Source organism: Sus scrofa, chromosome 2 (genome assembly GCF_054392235.1).
Source record: "Sus scrofa isolate SSC_HxYL_T2T_F1_AM1 chromosome 2, Sscrofa_HxYL_maternal_Yorkshire_Landrace_v2.0, whole genome shotgun sequence".
Lineage (NCBI taxonomy): Eukaryota > Metazoa > Chordata > Mammalia > Artiodactyla > Suidae > Sus > Sus scrofa.
In genome coordinates this window covers 5,632,154-5,651,358 of record NC_139384.1, presented here as the reverse complement: position 1 = coordinate 5,651,358, position 19,205 = coordinate 5,632,154, and the positions used below count along the sequence as shown (strand labels likewise).

The 19,205-nt window shown below is 40.1% G+C and overlaps 1 protein-coding gene across 29 annotated transcripts in view; it reads left to right on the top strand.

Moving 5' to 3' along the window:
- Positions 1-19,205, top strand: part of TOP6BL (TOP6B like initiator of meiotic double strand breaks) — an 89,986-nt gene that overhangs the window by 39,358 nt on the left and 31,423 nt on the right. For 12 of the 29 annotated variants that reach the window (XM_085010716.1, XM_085010709.1, XM_085010702.1 and 9 more), the window contains 3 exons: positions 3,731-3,786; positions 4,503-4,574; positions 12,266-12,461. The exons of 3 other annotated variants lie outside the window; for them this stretch is intronic. In XM_085010716.1, the coding sequence (XP_084866842.1) occupies positions 3,731-3,786; positions 4,503-4,574; positions 12,266-12,461 (324 nt within the window). Of the gene's footprint in view, positions 1-3,730; positions 3,787-4,502; positions 4,575-12,265; positions 12,466-19,205 lie in introns of all 29 variants that reach the window. 14 more of the 29 variants (XM_085010710.1, XM_085010705.1, XM_085010696.1 and 11 more) reach the window with 6 other exon arrangements.

Sequence of the window (19,205 nt, the reverse complement as noted above, 5' to 3'; positions counted from 1 at the left end):
TCCTAAGTCATATTAGTTTTGTTTTTTTTTTTTTGATTTTTTAAAATTTATGTATTTTTTAATTCGGTGAATTTTATTATATTTATAGTTGTACAGCCACCATCACAACCTAATTTTAGAATATTTCCATCCCAAACCCCCAGTCCATCCCTCCCCCTTGTGCCCTTTATAAGATTTTAATTTTAAAAATTTTTTTTTGCCTTTTCTAGGGCTGCTCCTGAGGCATATGGAGGTTCCCAGGCTAGGGGTCGAATTGGAGCTGTAGCCACAGGCCTACGCCAGAGCCACAGCAACTCAGGATCTGAGCCATGTCTGCGAGCTACACCACAGCTCACGGCAACGCCAGATCCTTAACCCACTGAGCAAGGCCAGGGATCGAATTCGCAACCCCATGGTTCCTAGTCAGATTCGTCAACCACTGAGCCACAACGGGAACTCCTGGAAACCATAAGTTTTTTAAAGTCTATGAGTTTGTTTCTGTTCTGCAAATAAGTTCATTTGTATCCTTTTTTTAGATTCCACATATAAGTGATAGCATATGATGTTTGTCTCTCACTGTTTGACTAACTTCACTTAGTAGTATGTCCATCTGTGGTTGCTGCGAATGCCATTATTTCATTCTTTTTTATGGCCGAGTAATATTCCATTACACACACACACACACACACACACACACACACACACACACACACACACACACACACACACATCTTTATCCACTCCTCTGTCAATGGACATTCAGGTTGATTTCATGTCTTGGCTATTGTATATAGCGCTGCAGTGAACATTGGGGTACATGTATCTTTTCAAGTCATGATTTTCTCTGGATAGATGCCCAGGAGTGAGATTGCTGGATCAAATGTTAATTCTATTTTTAGTTTTCTGAGGAATCTCCATAGTGTTTTCCATAGTGGTTGTACCAATTTACATTCCCACCAGCAGTGTAAGAGGGTTCCCTTTTCTCCACACCCTCTGCAGCATTTATTGTTTGTTGACTTTTTGATGATGGCCATTCTGGCTAGTGTAAGGTGGCAGGTACATCATAGTAGTTTTGATTTGCCTTCCTCCAATCATTAGTGATGATGAGCATCTTTTCATGTGTTTTTTGGTTATCTGTATGTTTTCTTTAGAGAAATGTCTGTTTGGATCTTTTGCCCATTTTTTCCTGGGGTTTTTTGGTTTCTTTTTGTCGAGCTGCAAGAGGTGCATATATATTTTGGAGATTAGTCCCTTGTCAGTTGCTTCATTTGCAAATACTTTCTCCCATTTTGTGGGTTCTCTTTTTGCTTTGTTTAGGGTTTCCTTTGCCGTGCAAAAACTTTTAAGTTTAATTAGGTCCCATTTGTTTATTTTTTTAATTTTCTGTCTTTTTTTTGGAGGGGGAGCTGCACCTTCAGCATATGGAGGTTCCCAGGCCAAGGGGTCGAATTGAAGCTGTAGCTGCTGGTCTACACCACAGCCACAGCAATGTGGGATCTGAGTCGCTTCTGCAACCTACACCACAGCTCACAGCAATGCTGGATCTTTAACCCACTGATTGAGGCCAGGGATCGAACCTGTGTCCTCATGGATACTAGTCACATTTGTTTCTGCTGAGCCACGATGGGAACTCCTATTTTGTTTTTATTGTTGTTACTCTAGGAGGTAGATCTGAGAAGATGCTGCAGTTTATGTCAGAGAGTGTTTGACCTTTGTCTTCCTCCAAGAGTTTTATAGTATCTGGTCTTATATTTAGGTCTTTAATCATTTTAACTTTATTATTTATTTATTTATTTATTTTATTTTTTTGTCTTTTGCCTTTTCTTGAGCTGCTGCTGCGGCATATGGAGGTTCCCAGGCTAGGGGTCTAATCAGAGCTGTAGCCCCTGGCCTACACCAGAGCCACAGCAACAGGGGATCCTAGCCGTGTCTGCGACCTACACCACAGCTCAAGGCAATGCTGGATCGTTAACCCACTGAGCAAGGGCAGGGACTGAACCCGCAACCTCATGGTTCCTAGTCTCGTTAACCACTGCGCCACGACGGGAACTCCCATTTTAACTTTATTTTTTGTGTATGGTGTTAGTGTGTTTTGATTTCATTCTTTTACATGTAGCTGTCTGGTTTTCCCAGCACCACTTATTGAAGGGACTAAGGCATATGTTTTTAAAGACTTTCACTCTGTAGAGTATGGAACAATCTGACTGGTGTTCTTTCTTTTAATGACAGTTATTACAGCTTTTGATGTGATTTGATTTGGTTTCTGTATCCCTAAGGCAGTCTTTATGTTGGTCAAGTGACATAGTTGAGAGCCCTTGGATATAGAGAGAACTTTCTTTTAGGTTCTTATTTTCACTACCTTACTGTTTTATCACTTTGGGTACTTTGTGTCCCTCCTCTCTGCTTCATTTTTTCTTTTAAGCCTGGATAATAAACCTTGCTGATTGACTCCTTTTTTTCTAAAGTGAGTGTAAGAGCAAATAAGGAAATTTTGATAAAGTGCTTTGAACTCTAGAGAGCTAAAATTTTTATTATGTGTAGTTAGATATGTTCATAAAGTTTCACACATTTAAGTATGCTATTAACTTCCCCTCTTTTTTCTGCAAGCTTCTTACTCTTTCTGTCTTAAGCAGGATTCATTATTTAGTGTTTGCCAGTCACTATTCTGAGTGCTCTCCATGTTCTCACTCATTCACCTCTCCCAATACCCCTTGTGAGTAGGTTTTGTCATCATCATCCCTCTTTCATAGCCGAGGAAACTATAGTACAGAAGTTAAATAATTTTCAGAGCCAGGATTTGAAATGAGGTAGTCTAGCTCTAGAGTCCCTTATTACCTATTATTTATATAGAAAGAAAAATATAGGTTGACAGTAGAAAATAATTACAACAGTAAAATAAATTGAGGGAGGACATAAGAGTCAAATGGGGATAGGAGAAGAAATAGCACAGGATATTCCATTGATGAAAAACAGTGGAGGGAATAGAGAGAAAAATTGGTAGTACCTTTAAGAGGGAGGAGTGCCTGCTGTGGCACAGTAGGTTAAAGATGCAGCTTGTCTTGTCTCTGTGGAATGCCGGTTTGATCTCTGGCCCAGTGTTGTTGCAGCTATGGCATAAGTCACAGTTCCAGCTCAGATTCGATCCTTGACCCAGGAACTTCCACATGCCTTGGGGGTGGCTGATAAAGAAAAGAAAAAAAAAAATCTAAAGAAGAGGGAGAAAAGATACATTAGGAGAACAGCAGAGGAGAAAATGGTTGTATTTCCTGATAATTTGTGACTGTTTGGAATTGTAGTGTGGAACTTAATACATTTAAGATGCAGAATTTGAACATAGACAAATGTTAATTGTGATTAGGGAAAGTCCATTGGGGGAAAAAGATGACATAAAGGATATCTTCTTCGGAGTTCCCATCATGGCTCAGTGAAAACAAATCCTACTAGGAGCCATGAGGTTGTGGGTTCCATCCCTGGCCTCATTAAGTGGGTTAAGGATCTGGCGTTGCCATGAGCTGTTGTGTAGGTTGGAGATGTGGCTCAGATTCTGCGTTGCTGTGGCTGTGATGTAGGCCAGCAGCTGTTAGCTCCGATTTGACCCCTAACCTGGAAACCTCCATATGCTGTGGGTGCAGCCCTAAAAAAAAGCAAAAAAAAAAAAAAAAAAAAAAAAATCTTCTTTAGGGATTGAGTAGGGAAGTTTTTAATCCATATCATAGTTCATGTTAAATCTTACACCCCATTTATTTTGCAGTTTAGATTTAATTTCAGTGTAAAGGTGAATGGAATCCTCTCCATGGAGAACTTTGGGTAAGTCCTTAATCCACAGCTTAAGTTTATGCAATGTCTGTACAGTTTTTCTCAGTCACTATTATCCTTTTTCCAGTAGATTCAGAGTTTGATTTTTCGACTCGTCACTTTTAAACTAATTTTTTTTTTTTTTTTTGTCTTTTGTCTTTGTTGTTGTTGTTGTTGCTATTTCTTGGGCCGCTCCCGTGGCATATGGAGGTTCCCAGGCTAGGGGTCGAATCGGAGCTGTAGCCACCGGCCTACGCCAGAGCCACAGCAACTCGGGATCCGAGCCGCGCCTGCAACCTACACCACAGGTCACGGCAACGCCGGATCTTTAACCCACTGAGCAAGGGCAGGGACCGAACCCGCAACCTCATGGTTCCTAGTCAGATTCGTTAACCACTGCGCCACGACGGGAACTCCTTTTTTTTTTTTTTTGTCTTTTGTCTTTGTTGTTGTTGTTGTTGTTGTTGCTATTTTAAACTAATTTTATGAGACCTCCGCCATTTCCTTATTCTGTATTATCTTGTAATAAGTAAGTAGACTAATCTAAACCTTTCATGTCTTTCCCTTTCACTAGGATGAGTGAACTTGAAAATAGCCATTTTCCCCTTGGTTAATTGCTTACTAAATTCTAATAATCTCTGGGATTGGTACTCCTGGGCCCCAATTTATCAGGTGGAGATTTGTTTTAGCATCTTTGAAATGTGGCTTAGGTTTTTTTTGCTTTGCAGGGCAGAGAATGAACCTACTTTGAACCTGTCAAACGGAATTGCTCTTGTCGTAAACGATCAGCATTATGTGAGGTGAAGGGGAAAGGCATTGTCGTCCATGCACTGTTGTTTACTCTCCTACTATGAGAATGAATTTAGGAGAAACTGGAAATGGTTTCACTTGTCAAAGTGCCAGGTGTCAGATTCTCTGTATGAAAAGTCAAAGTAAAAATTTTAAGCTATCTCTATTAAAAACTATTATTATTCCCAGCTCCTTGAATATATTCTAATTGACCTGAGTACATATTCTTTCTCCTCTCCACGGCTTAATTTCTTTTGTAAATGAAAAAAAACAAATTCCACTCCCGTTTATATGTGAGAAGAGACAAATGACATTAAAAGGTTACTTGAACTCTTGGCTAGAAAGATACTATGAATACAAAGGAATTCTTTATATGTTATTGTGTGTATATTAGCATTTTACATGGGTTTTTTTTAATATTTTTATTACTCAAATGAATTTATCACATCTGTAGTTGTATAATGATCATAACAATCCAATTTCACAGGATTTCCATCCCACAGCCCAAGCATATCCCCCCACCCTGCAAACTGTCTCCTCCAGAGACCATAAGTTTTTCAATGTCTGTGAGTCAGCATCTGTTCTGTAAAGAAGTTCAGTCTGTCCTTTTTTCAGATTCCACATGTCAGTGAGAGCATTTGATGTTGGTGTGTCACCGTCTGACTGACTTCACTTAGCATGATAATTTCTACGTCCATCTATGTTGCTGCAAATGCCATATTTCTTTCCTTTTAATGGCTGAGAAATATCCCACTATGATATTCCATATCTTTATCCACTCCTCTGTTGATGGACATTTAGGTTGTTTCCGTGTCTTGGCTATTGCAAATAGTGCTGCAATGAACACCGGAGTACATGTATCTTTTCGAGTCATGGTTTTCTCTGGATAGATGCCCAGGAGTGGGATTGCTAGATCAAATGGTAGTTCTATTTTTAGTTTTCTGAGGAATCTCCGTACTGTTTTCCACAGTGGTTGCACCAGTTTACATTCCCATCAACAGCGTAATAGGGTTCCTTTTTCTCCACACCCTCTCCAGCACTTATTGTTTGTAGCCTTTTGGATGATGGCCATTCTGGCTGGTGTAAGGTGGTACCTCCTAGTGGTTTTGATTTGCATTTCTCTAATAATGAGTGATGTTAAACATCTTTTCAGGTGTTTCTTGGCCATCTGTATGTCTTCTTTGGAGAATTGTCTGTTTAGATCTTCTGCCCATTTTTTGATGGGGTGGGGTTTTTTTTTGTTTTTGTTTTTGTTTTTGGTATGGAGCTGCAGAAGGTGTTTGTAAATTTTGGAGATTAATTTCTTGTCAGTTGATTCACTTGCAAAGATTTTCTCCCATTCTGTGGGTTGTCTTTTTGTTTTGTTTAGGGTTTCCTTTGCTGTGCGGAAACTTTTAAGTTTGGTTAGGTCCCTTTTGTTTTTATTGTCAATACTCTAAGAGGTGGATCTGAGAAGATATTGCTGCTGTTCATGTCTGAGAGTGTTTGGCCTATGTTTTCCTCTAAGTGTTTTATAGTATCTGGTCTTATATCTAGGTCTTTAATCCATTTTGAGTTTATTTTTGTGTATGGTATTAGGGAGTGTTCTAATTTCATTCTTTTACATGTGGCTTTCCAGTTTTCCCAGCACCACTTATTGAACAGGCAATCTTTTCTCCATTGTATATTCTTGCCTCCTTTGTCATAGATGAGTTGACTGTAGGTGTGTGGGTTTAATTCTGGGCTTTCTATCCAGTTCCACTGATCTATATTTCTGTCTTTGTGCCAGTACCATACAGTTTTTATGATTGTTGCTTTGTAGTATAGTCTGAAGTCTGGGAGCCTGATGCCTCCAGCTCCATTTTTCTTTTTCAGGATGTCTCTGGCTATTCTGGGTCTTTTGTGCTTCCAAATAAACTTTAAAATATTTTGTTCAAGTTCTGTGAAAAATGTCCTTGGTAAGTTGATAGGGATTTCATCGAATCTGTATATTGCCTTAGGTAGTATAGTCATTTTGATAATATTAACTCTTCCAATCCATGAGCCTGGTATATCTTTCCATCTATTTGTGTCATCTTTGGTTTCGTTCATCAGTGGCTTATAGTTTTCAGAGTACAGGTCTTTTGTCTCTTTAGGTAGGTTTACTCCTAGGTATTTTATTCTTTTGGATGCAATGGTAAACGGGATTGCTTCCATAATTTCTCTTTCTGCTTTTTCATTGTTAGTATATAGAAATGCCATCAATTTCTGTGTATTAATTTTGTATCCTGCGACTTTGCCAAATTCATGGATGAGCTCTAACAGTTTTCTGGTAGAGTCTTTAGGGTTCTCTAGGTATGGTATCATGTCATCTGCAAATAGTGATAGTTTTACGTCTTCCTTTCTGATTTGGATTCCTTTTATTTCTTTTACTTCTCTGATTGCCATGGCTAGGGCTTCCAAAACTATGTTGAAGAGCAGTGGCAAGAGAGGACATCCTTGTCTAGTTCCTGATCTCAGTGGGAATTCTTTCAGCTTTTCACCATTGAGAATGATGTTCATTATGGGTTTGTCGTATATGGCCTTTATCATGTTGAGGTAGGTTCCCATTATGCCCACTTTCTGAAAGGTTTTTGTCGGAAATGGGTGTTGGATTTTGTCAAAGGCTTTTTCCGTGTCTATTGAGAGGATCATATGGTTTTTATTCTTCAGTTTGTGAATGTGGTGTATCACACTGCTGGATTTGTGGATATTGAAGAACCCTTGCATCCCTGGGATAAATCCCACTTAATCATGATGTATAATCCTTTTAATGTATTGTTGGATGCGGTTTGCTAGTATTTTGTTGAGGATTTTTGCATCGATGTTCATCAGTGAAATAGGCCTGTGGTTTTCTTTTTTTGCGGTATCTTTGTCTGGTTTTGGTATCGGGGTAATGGTGGCCTCATAGAATGAATTTGGGAGTATCCCTTCCTTTGCAATTTTTTGAAATAGTTCAGAAGGAGAGGTGTTAGCTCTTCTCTAAATGTTTGATAGAATTCACCTGTAAAGCCATCTGGTCCTAGACTTTTGTTTGTTGGAAGTTTTTTAATCACAGTTTCAATTTCAGTTCTTGTGATTGGTCCATTCATCTTTTCTATCTCATCTTGGTTTAGTCTTGGAAGATTGTACTTTTCTAAGAATTCTTCCATTTCTTCTAGGTTAGGTGGGCTTGTATTGCCATAAACTTTCCTCTTAGAATGGCTTTTGCTGCATCTCATAGGTTTTGGAGTGTCGTACCTTCGTTGTTATTTGCTTCTAGGTATTTTTTAATTTCCTCTTTGATTTTTCAGTGATCCATTGGTTGTTTAGTAGTATGTTGTTCAGTCACTGCGTGTTTGTGTTTTTTTGCAGATTTTTTCTTGCTGTTGATTTCCAGTCATATAATGTTGTGGTCAGAAAAGATGCTTGATATGATTTCATTTTTCTTAAAGTTATTAAAGTTGGATTTGTAGCCCAGGATGTGATCAATCTTAGAGAATGTTCCATGTGCACTTGAGAAGAATGTGTATTCTCTTGCTTTTGGATGAAATGTCCTATAAATATCTATTAAGTCCATATGGCTTAATGCATCATTCAGGGCCTGTGTTTCCTTATTGATTTTCTGTCTGGTTCATCTGTCCATTGCTGTAAGTGGGGTGTTAAAGTCCCCCACTATTATTGTGTTATTGTTGATTTGTCCTTTTCATGTTGTTAGCAGTTGCCTTATATATTGTGGTGAACCTATGTTGGGTGCATAGGTATTTAAAATTGTTATATCTTCTTCTTGAATTGATCCTTTGATCATTATGTAGTGACCTCTTTGTCCCTTAAAATATTCTTCATTTTAAAGTCTATTTTGTCTGATATGAGTATTGCTGCTCCAGCTTTCTTTTGATCCCCGTTTGCATGAAATATTTTCTTCCATCCTCTCACTTTCAATTTGTATGTGTCCCTAGAAGTGAAGTGGGTCTCTTGAAGACAGCATATAGATGGGTGTTGTTTTTGTATCCATTCAGCCAGTCTATGTCTTTTGGCTGGGGTGTTTAGTCCATTAACATTTAAGGTAATTATTGATATGTATGTTCTTATTGCCATTTTATTAATTGCTTTGGATTTGTTTTTGTTGCTCTTTTTTCTTTCCTTCTTCTCTTGTTCTCTCCTCTTCTGGTTTGATGACTATCTTTAGTGTTGTATTTGGGTTGATTTTTCTTTGTTTGTGTATCAGTTGTAGATTTTTGGTTTGCAGTTATTCTGAAATTTTGATATGAGAGCCTATATGTATATGAGATTGTTTTAAGTTGTTCTATCTTTTTTTTTTTTTTTTTTTTTGTCTTTTTTGCCATTTCTTGGGCCACTCCTGCGGCATATGGAGGTTCCCAGGCTAGGGGTCGAATTGGAGCTGTAGCCACCAGTCTACACCAGAGCCACAGCAACGCAGGATCCATGCCGTGTCTGTGACCTACACCACAGCTCACGGCAACACCAGATCCTTAACCCACTGAGCAAGGCCAGGGATCGAACCCGAAACCTCATGATTCCTAGTTGGATTTGTTAACCACTGAGCCATAATGGGAACTCCCAAGTTGTTGTTCTCTTAATTGCAAGTTCATCTCCAGTGTCCTGCATTTGTACCCACCTCTTCTCATGATTTCTGATTTTGGTGGTATAATTGTGCATGGATGATTTCGTATCTTTACTGTATATATACCTTTATTAGTGAGCCTTGTCATTTGTGGAATTTTTGTTTCCTGTTGCTGTCTTTTCTTTTCTGCCTAGAGAAGTTCCTTTAGTATTTGTTGTAAGGCTGGTTTAGTGTTGGTGAATTCTCTCAGCTTTTGCTTATCTGTGAAGGTTTTGATTTCTCCTTCAAATCTGAATGAGAGCCTTACTGGGTAGAGTAACCTTGGTTGGAGGTTTTTTCCTTTCATCCCGTTAAGTATATCATGCCACTCCCTTCTGGCCTGCAGAGTTTCAGCTGAAAAATCTGCCGATAACCTTATTGGGTTTACCTTGTATGTTACTTGTTTCTTTTCCCTAGCTGCTTTCAATATTTTCTCTTTGTCTTTAATTTTGGTCAGTTTGATTTAATATGTGTCTCGGTGTGTTCCTCCTTGGGTTTATTTTATATGGTACTCGTTGGCTTCCTGGATTTGAGTGGGTGGTTCCTTTCCCATGTTAGGGAAATTTTTGGCTATTATCTCTTGGAATATTTTTTCTGTCCCCTTCTCTCTCTCTTCTCCTTCTGGCACCCCTATAATACAGATGTTGGTGCGTTTAACGTTGTTCCAGAGTTCTCTGAGACTCTCTTCATTTGTTTTCAATCTTTTTTCTCTTTTCTGTTCCACATTCGTAATTTCTTCTAATCTGTCCTCCACCTTGCTTATTCGTTCTTCTACCTCCTGTATTCTGCTGTTAGCTGCTTCTAGGGAATTTTTTATTTCAGTTATTGTATTTTGCATCTCTTGTTTAAGTTTTATATCTTGTATCTCTTTGGTCAGTGTTTCCTGTAAGTTATCCATCTTTGCCTCCAGTTTATTTCCAATGTCTTGCATCATCTTCAGCATCGACAGTCTAAAGTCTTTTTCCTGGAGGCTGAGAATCTCCTCATCGCTTAGCTGATTTTCTGGGGCTTTTCCTTTCTCCCTCATCTGAGTTATAGTTCTCTCTGTCTTTTCAATTTTATAGGTTTTTGGTGTGGTGACCTTTTTACAGATAATAGAGTTGTAGCCTTTCTTACTTCCGATGTCTGCCCCCCTTGTGGCTGAAGTCGGTATGGGGGGCTTGCTGTAGGTTTCCTGATGGGAGGGGCTGATGCCTGCGCACTGGTAGGTGGAGCTGATTCTAATCCCTCTGGTGGGTGGGGCTTAGTCTCTGGATGGGATTAGAGGCAGCTGTGTGCCTGAGGAGTCTTTAGGGAGCCTGTTTACTAAGGGGTGGGGCTGTGATCCCACCTGGGTTGTTGTTTGCCCTGGGGCTTCTCAGCACTGACTGACGGGTGAGGCCAGGTTTTCCCAAAATGCCCACCTCCAGAGACCGGCAGCTGCTGAATATTTCTGAGAGCTTTGCTTTCAATGTCCTTCCCTCACAACAAGCCACATTCACCCCTGTTTTCCCAGGATGTCCTCCAAGAACTACAGTCAGGTTTGACCAGATTCCTCTGGAGACTTTGCTTTGCCCTGGAACCCAGTGCACGTGAAAGTCTGTGTGTGCCTTTTAAGAATGGGGTCTCCGTTTCCCCCAGTCCTGGGGAGCTCCTGTGCACAAGCCCCGCTGGCCTTCAGTGCCAGATGCTCCAGGGGCTCTTTCTCCCCATGCCAGATCCCTACACGTGAGAGTTTGATGTGGGGCTCAGAACTCTCACTCCTGTAGGTGAGTCTCTGTGAACCAGTTAGTTTCCAGTCTGTGGGGCTTCCCACCCGGAGGTATGGGGTTGTTTATATCATGAAATCCACCCCTCCTACCTCTTGATGTGGCCTCCTCTTTGTCTTCTGGAGTAGGATATCTTTTTTAAGGTTTCCGGTCCATTGGAGTGAAGATTGCTCAGCCTTTAGTTGTGAATTTTGTTGGTTTTAGGAGAGAAGTTGAGCTCTAGTCCCTCTAGTCTGCCATCTTAATCCCATCTCCTTACATAGGCTTAGAAACCATCTCTCTTCCCACCTCCATTGTCTTCAGATTACAAACAAATCCATGGAGGAGGCAGAAAAAAAAATTGAATAGAACCCTGTGCCTTGCCTTCCTGTGCTATCCTGTTACTACAGAATCCAAAGTGAACATGAATTATAGCAAGAAAAAACCTAACTTATGTTTAAGTCCAACTAATTTGTTCTTTATTCAGTAGTTTGTGCCTCCATTTATATGCCCTGAATCCACACAGGTAGTCATAGATCTTAAGGCTTGAAGAAGCTGCCTGTGTTTTTTCAGTCTGTTTTCTTACTCCTGCCCCAAATCACCTCTCAGATTAGTATATGTTTTATTTTTTAATATCTGCAGGAAACAACCCCCCACACACATATCTTTCTTTAGTAATCTTCTAGCACCATTCAGTCCCTACAGGTAGACAGCTTGCTATCATAGATTTACTGAGAGAGTTTAAGCCTCTAAGCCAATGTGTGTGGGCATATTTCCCTGGGTGACCTGATTAGTTTGGAGAAAGGGGGAATGGTTTGTTAATGTTTCTTTTCTGTTTAGAAAAGAGCTATTGGAAAGTAAGCAGATATCAAATTTCACTAGATTTTTTTTTAGGAGAGAAAGATGTCCCAATTTTTTGTCATTACTCCTGTCAAACAGTAACCTGAGACTTCTTCAGGGAAAGGTGTAGCAGGTGTAAGAGCAGGCATCATGAGGCCAGTTTTAGGGTGTTTGTGATTTAGGGACCCCTGGCTCCCACCCCCACCATGATGGTCTTTGAGTGATCTTGGAAACTTCTGCTCAGAGCCATAGAATAAATTTAGTGGAGGAAATATACTTTTGAGTCTATAAAACGGCCATTGGTGGCAATAAAAGCAGGAACCATGCTGTCATTCCTAAAATGCCAATTTGTTTACTTTTTCCATTGCTTGTGCTTTCCTGAGTGGGACACAAGTTACTTATTCCAACAAAATTTATGTAGTGGATTACATGGTTATGCATATGCTAGAGGTTATAAAAAGAATTTGAATTCCTGTTAAAATAATTCCTTAAGAGGGGAGCAGAAGCTAAATTTGTCTTACCTGTTTTTTGACAGTACACCAAAGTTTGGTACAACTGAATTACTCTGCCGCAGAATCCATCCTGTGCTAGGACATCCAGTACTGCTCGTCATCCCTGACGATGTGGCTGGAATGGGCTTGTTGGGAGAGCTGATACTGACGCCAGCTGCTGCTTTGTGTCCTTGCCCAAAGGTCTCTTCCAACCAACCGAATAGGATCTCTTCAGTTTCCATATCCTTTCGATGACAGTGTCCATCAAAATTTTCAAATTTGTTGTCTTTGAAAATGGATTTTTATATTTCAGTTTTGGAAACTCTGTGTCCAGAAGTTGGTATGACTTGTATAAAGACAAAAATCCAATATGAAAGCTAAGCTTGAGAATTTTTCCAAGAAACTGAAAACTATAAAATAGGACATGTGTGCCACACTCTTCATGTAATTTAATATGACCGAAGCATGGAATGAATGGTACACGAGGGAGCGATGAGGCTGGGAAAGTAGTTTGAGGTTGAATGTGTTGGATCTCAAGTGCCACACTAAGCAGTGTGAACTGTATTTTCTTTTTAATGGGAAACGATTGAATATTTTAGGAATCTAGCATCATCTAGCAACAGGATGGGTGGGAGAGAGAAGTCAGTAATTACTAAGTAAATAAGTAAGTGAACTTGGCCGGAGATAATGAGTGAATGAGTTAAAGGTGCGATGACCGTGGAAAGGAGGGGCTTATCACTGGAAGGAGTCAGTATAATGAGGAAATCAGTTCACTGTTTGGGTGGGAAGGGATTGGGGGCAGGGAATGGCTAAAGCTGATGTCAAAGAATTCTGTATCCTTAGTAGGCAAGTTTATAGAGACAGAAAATAGATAGGGAATGATTTTTTTGGGGGGTGATAAAAATATCCTAAAATTGGAGTTCCCATCCTAGTGCAGTGGAAATGAATCTGACTAGGATCCATGAGGTTGCCGGTTTGATCCCTGGTCCCGCTCAGTGGGTTAAGGATCTGGCATTACCATGAGCTGTGGTGTAGGTCGAAGACACAGCTTAGATCCTGTGTTGCTGTGATTGTGGCCGTGGCCGGCAGCTGTAGCTCCGATTAGACCCCTAGCCTCGAAACCTGCATGTGTTGTGCATGCGGCCCTAAAAAGCAAAAAAAAAAAAAAAAATTCTAAAATTGATGGTGGCGTTGGTTGCAAGTATACTAAGACCACTTTAAATGGGTGAGTTGTATGATATGTAAATTAAATCTCATTAAAGCTTTTTAAAAAAAGATTTCCATGGATGGCTGACAGAATAATGATACTGTCAACAAGATGAAAATTATAAATAGCAGATTTGAGGAGTAAAAAAGATTCGTTTGGCTTTACATATGTTGAGTTTATGGTGCCTACAGAACATCCTTTAAAAATGGCAAGCAGCCATTTAGAGATTTTTGGTCTGGAATTTGGAAGTAGTCAGATTTAGAGATAGAGGTTTTAGAGCCTCAGAGTTTTCTCCATAGGTGAGTACTGTGTAGGGGTATGGTTAGAGCATGATGCAAGAGAATACACACTGGGTTCACCCTAATTAGCTGTGTGACTGCACAACCTACTCAGCCAGCCTAAGCCTTTATTTCCTCAGCTTTAAAATGGGGATAATAATACTTATTTATTTTTTCTTGCAAAGGTTTTTGTAGTTGTTCTTTGGGGCTTTGTTTGTTTTAGGATTAACTGTGTAATAATCCATGTGAAGCTTTTAGCAGACTTCCTGACACGTAATAAGTGTTCAATAAATATTGTGTTACTATATTTTGAAGCTGTAGGAGTAAGTGAAGCTATAGTGGAGTATAAAGAACAAGGACAGGAAGTTCCTGTCGTGGCTCAGTGGTTAACGAACCTGACTAGCATCCATGAGGACAAGGGTTCAATCCCTGGCCTCACTCAGTGAGTTAAGGATCTGGCATTGCCGTGAGTTGTGGTGTAGGTCGCAGACGCAGCTTGGATCCTGTGTTGCTGTGGCTGTGGCGTAGGCCAGCAGCTACAGCTCCGACTGGACCCCTAGCCTGGGAACCTCCATGCTGTGCGTGTGGCCCTCAAAAGACAGAAGGACAAATAAATGAATAAATAAATAAAAACAAGAACAGAAGGCGGCCAAGGTCATGGTATGTTAAATGTCAGCTGAGAGTATCTTTAAGGAGGAGGGAGGAACAGATAGTGATAAACTATGCATGGGCATTTTGTATTTTAAAACATACTTTTTCTTACTATCTACATCATATAGAAAAGTATAAAGTAAAATGTAAAACTTTCTTCTTCCTCCTCATCCCATTCTCCAGAATAAGACAAATTTTCTATCCTCTTAGAGTTTACATTTTAGTGGGAAATTTTAATAAATAAATGGATGTTAGGTAGTGATAAGTGCGGTGGAGATAAAATAAAGCAGGTAAAGAGATAATGATGGGATGTTATTTTAATATATTATGGTCAGTGAAGATTCTAGGGAGGTGGCATTTTAGTAAAGAGAGAGAGAACTAACTGTGAAAACTGGTGGCATTTCCATTTCTGAAAATGACAAACTTAGGTCATTTAGACCAGCTCTCTATGGAAGACGAAGGCTGGAGGAAATACTAAGACATCATAAAAATACCTAAGAGTTAGTGAATAGGGAGGAATTTCTGGACCATGATTTGGAAAGAAACAAAAACCTGAGTCCAGCTTGGGAGCTGTTTTGCCCTGGGGTCTTTTAACAGTTGGGGCAATCAGCTGAGAGGCTAAGATGAACTTCTGAATCAGTGCAGGAGAAGAAGGCCAAAGTGTTCAGGGCCTGCCAAGCTTGGAGGTGCTGTTAAAAATACCTCTTGTTTTGGACAGAGATAACTAAAAAGCTACACTTTAAGAAGTAAGATGAACCTGAAATAAACCATCCTTCAATGGAATGCATATATTTTGGGGGTAATTAAGGCAGACCAGAAAATCTTAATTTTGAGATTGGATTAAGATGATTCTAGATTTCTCATTCTCCCAGATGCCTTGTAAAAGCAAAAAAAAAAAAAAAAAAAAAAAAAAGGCCAATGATTATTATGTCAAAGGATTTAGGAACGGTCAGCCATGATCAAATAACAGGGTCAGGATTTATCATCCTACCTTGAACAATTAGAAAAAATGGACAAATTATATTAAACAACAGCTTTCATATGTTACACAACCAATAGTCTAAGACAGTGGTTCTGGAAAGAGCAGAAACAAAGAAGTGAACCTTACTATTGCCCACGTACTGTCCAGAGAGAATTTCCAGGCTGTGGTGCCAGTTGGGGTACCCAATGCCTGTGGCACAGGAATCTGGGAGATTTCTCTGAGTCAAGGTGACAAAGTTTGGAGTTCAGAGAGGCCTGGATAGGTAGGATTTGTAGAAGAGTACTGAAGAGGAAATAAATAGAGATAGAGCTCCAGATAGAGGAGAACTCTGGAGTGCACACAGTGCTAGGTGGAGTTTCTGTTCCTACCAGGCGGAGTGAGAAGCCTCATTATTAAGGCATGAGGTGGAGTCCTAGGAAGGTTAAGACTGGTTGCCAAGAACTGGGGAGAAGTGAGCCCTAGCCTACAGGAGTCTCTGGTCCCACCTAAAAAAGCTTATAGGTAACACCAATAAGGCTCAAACTATTTCCAAATAACTTTACAGTGTCCCATAAAAAAGTTCAAGAGTATTTATAGAAATATAAAAATATTCTGCACCCAACAAAGTAAACTTAACAATGCTGAGTGTCCAAACTTAACATGCAGGCAAGCAGGAAAATAGGACTCATAATGAAAGAAAATTTTCGATCAATGGAAACCTACCCAGAAATGATACAGGTGATAGATTTAGTAAACAAAGATATTAAAAGTGATAACTATATTCCATATTCAAAAAGTAAGAGTTCCTGCTGAGGTGCAGTGGGTTAAGAATCTAACTGCAGCTTCTTGGGTTGCTGCAGAGGCACAGGTTCAATCCCTGCCTGGTGCAGTGGGTTAAAGGATCTGGCATTGCTGCAGCTGCAGGGTGGATCACAGCTGTGGCTCAGATTCAGTCCCTGGCCTGGGAATTTCCATATGCCACGGGTGTGGCCATTAAAAAAACAGAACTCCAAAAGTGAGAGGAAAGATTGAACGTATTAAGAGATAAAAGAGCTTTTTTAAAAGACCCAAATTGAACTTCTAGAGGAAAAAAATACAGTTTTTAGGATGACGATATACTGGATAGAACTGACATCAAATTTATACATTGCATAAGATGAGATTAGTAAACTTAAAGATACAACACTAGAAACTGAAATGAAATGCAGAGCAAAAAAGACTAAAAATATAAGCAAAGCATCAGTGAACTGTGAGATAACTTCAAGTAGGCTAATTCAGGGATGTGCAGTTGGAGTCCTGCAGGGATGGTGGGCAGATAAAATAGTTGAGAAATGGAATTCCCTTGTGGAGCAGTGGGCTAAGTATCTGGTGTTGTCACTGCAGTGGCCTGGGTTGCTTCTGTGGCATGGGTTTGATCCCTGGCCTGGGAACTTCCACAGGATGCTGCCACGGCCAAAAAAAAAATTTTTTTTTTAGGAAATAATGTTCCCCAAATTTCCAAATTTTTTGAAAACTAGAAGTTTGCACAGAGTTCCTGTTGTGGCATAGCGGAAACAAATCTGACTAGTATCCATGAGGATAGCAGGTTCGATCCCTGGCCTTGCTCGGTGGGTCAGGGATCTGGCATTGCTATGAGCTGTGGTGTAGGTCACAGACATGGCTTGGCTCCTGTGTTACTATAGGGGTGGTGTAGGCCGGCTGCTTTAGCTCCAATTTGACCACTAACCTGGGAACTTCTATATGCCACGGGTTCGGCCCTTAAAAAAGCAAAGAAAAAGAAAAAAAAGAAACCTGGAGATCCAATATCAACAAGCCTTAAACATAAGATACACGAAGAAAAGTGTACTCAGACACAACATATTCAAATTGCTTAAAGCCAGTAATAAAAAAAAAATCTTAAAAACAGCTAGAGATATAGACACGTTACATGTTGAGGAACAGATAAGAATTACAGCAGATTTCTCACTGGAAACAGTGTAAGCTAGAAGAAGGTGGAGCAACATCTTTAAAGTAACGAAAAAAGAAAAGAAACCTGTTCAGGTGGGATTCTATACCAAGAGAAAATATTTTTCAAAAATGAAGGCAAAGTAAAGACTACTTTAGGTATACAAAAGACTTCATCACCAGCAAACCTGTATTATAAGAAATGTTAAAGAAAATGCTTTGGGCAGGAGGAAAATGGTACCAGATGGAATTCTGGATCTCCAAGTGAGAGCACTGTGGAGTTCCTGTTGTGGCACAATGGAAATGAACTCGACTAGGAACCATGAGGCTGCAGGTTCAATCCCTGGCCTTGCTCAGGGGGTTAAGGATCCGTTGTTGCTGTGAGCTGTGGTGTAGGTCGCAGACACGGCTCGAATCTGGCTTTGCTGTGGCTGTGGTGTAGGCTGGCAGCTGTAGCTCCAATTCAGCCCCGAGTCCGGGAACCTCCATGTGCAGTGGGTACGGCCCTAAAAAGCAAAAAAGCAAAAAAAGAGCATTGGAAATTGTCACCATTTGGATATATATAAGAGACTTTAGCCCTATTTTAAAAAATCTCCTAAAAAGATAATTGACTGTTTAAAAATATCAAGTGTGTAAGAATTACAGCGTATGTGGTGGTAAAATGTGTGACAGTAGCACAAAGGCCAGAAGGGGAGAAATGGAAATACATTGTTGAAGGATTCTCATATGTGTGAACTGAGTTCTTTTTTTTTTTTTTTTTTTCCTTTTTAGGGCCATACTTGCAGCATGTGAAAGTTCCCAGGCTAGGTGTTGAATTGGAGCTGCAGCTGCCGCCCTACACCACAGCCACTTGCAACTCAGGATCCAAGCTGCATCTGTTACCTACACCACAGCTCATAGCAACGCTGGATTCTCAACTCACTGAGTGAGGCCAGGGATCTAACGCCCGTCCTTATGGTTACTAGCTGGGTTCGTTACCACTGAGCCACGATGGGAACTGCCATGAACTGTTAAAATATCACTTGAAGGTAGACTGTGGTAAGTTAGATTTGTATACTCTAAAGTCTGAAGCCATCCCTGAATTAATACCACAAAGAGTTATAACTAGTAAGTCAAAGGGATAAAATGGAATTACAAAAATACCCAATCCAAAATGGAATCCAAAAATAGAAGAGAAAGGAAGTAGAATACAAGGAACAAACGGAAAACAGGTAACAAGATGCTAGATTTAAACCCAATCATAATGATATTCATATTAAATGTAAATAGTTTAAACAACCCAATTAAAAGACATTCACACATTTTGAATCTTCAAATACTCCACTATTATTCTGAGTTTGCAGCATCTTAAAGCTCCCCAGCTCTAAGCAGTGAATGTGTTGGCCGTGGCTCACATGTTAATGCCTTCTGGGATTTGTGACGGAGACCTCATTTATAAGCACTGCCTCCCTTTTTCCTATCGTGACTTTCTGTAATGCCCTAGTGCCGAGTAAGGATTTTCATTTTTACATTTAATGCCGCATGTTTACCCTATTAAAAAGAGGTCGAAAACAGTTCCCACTGGGGCGCAGCGGAAACAAACCTGACTAATAACCATGAGGTTACGGATCTGAACCCTGGCCTTGCTCAATGGGTTAAGGATTTGGTGGTGTTGTGAACTGTGGTGTAGGTCACAGACGCAGCTCGGATCCTGAGTGGCTGTGCCCGTGGCGTAGGCTGGCAGCTGTAGCTCCAATTTGACCCCTGTTCCTGGCATGTGGAAATATGTCACGGGTTCAGCCCTAAAAAGGAAAAAATGTATTCTGGTCTTATTAGCCTTGGTTCAGGGGACAAAAAGGTTAGGCAGTGGTTCCTTTCCCCCCCCCCCCCCTCTATCTTTCTTTTTTTAGCCCTCAGAGGACATTTGGCAAGTCTGGAGACAGTCTGAGTGTTACAACTAGAGG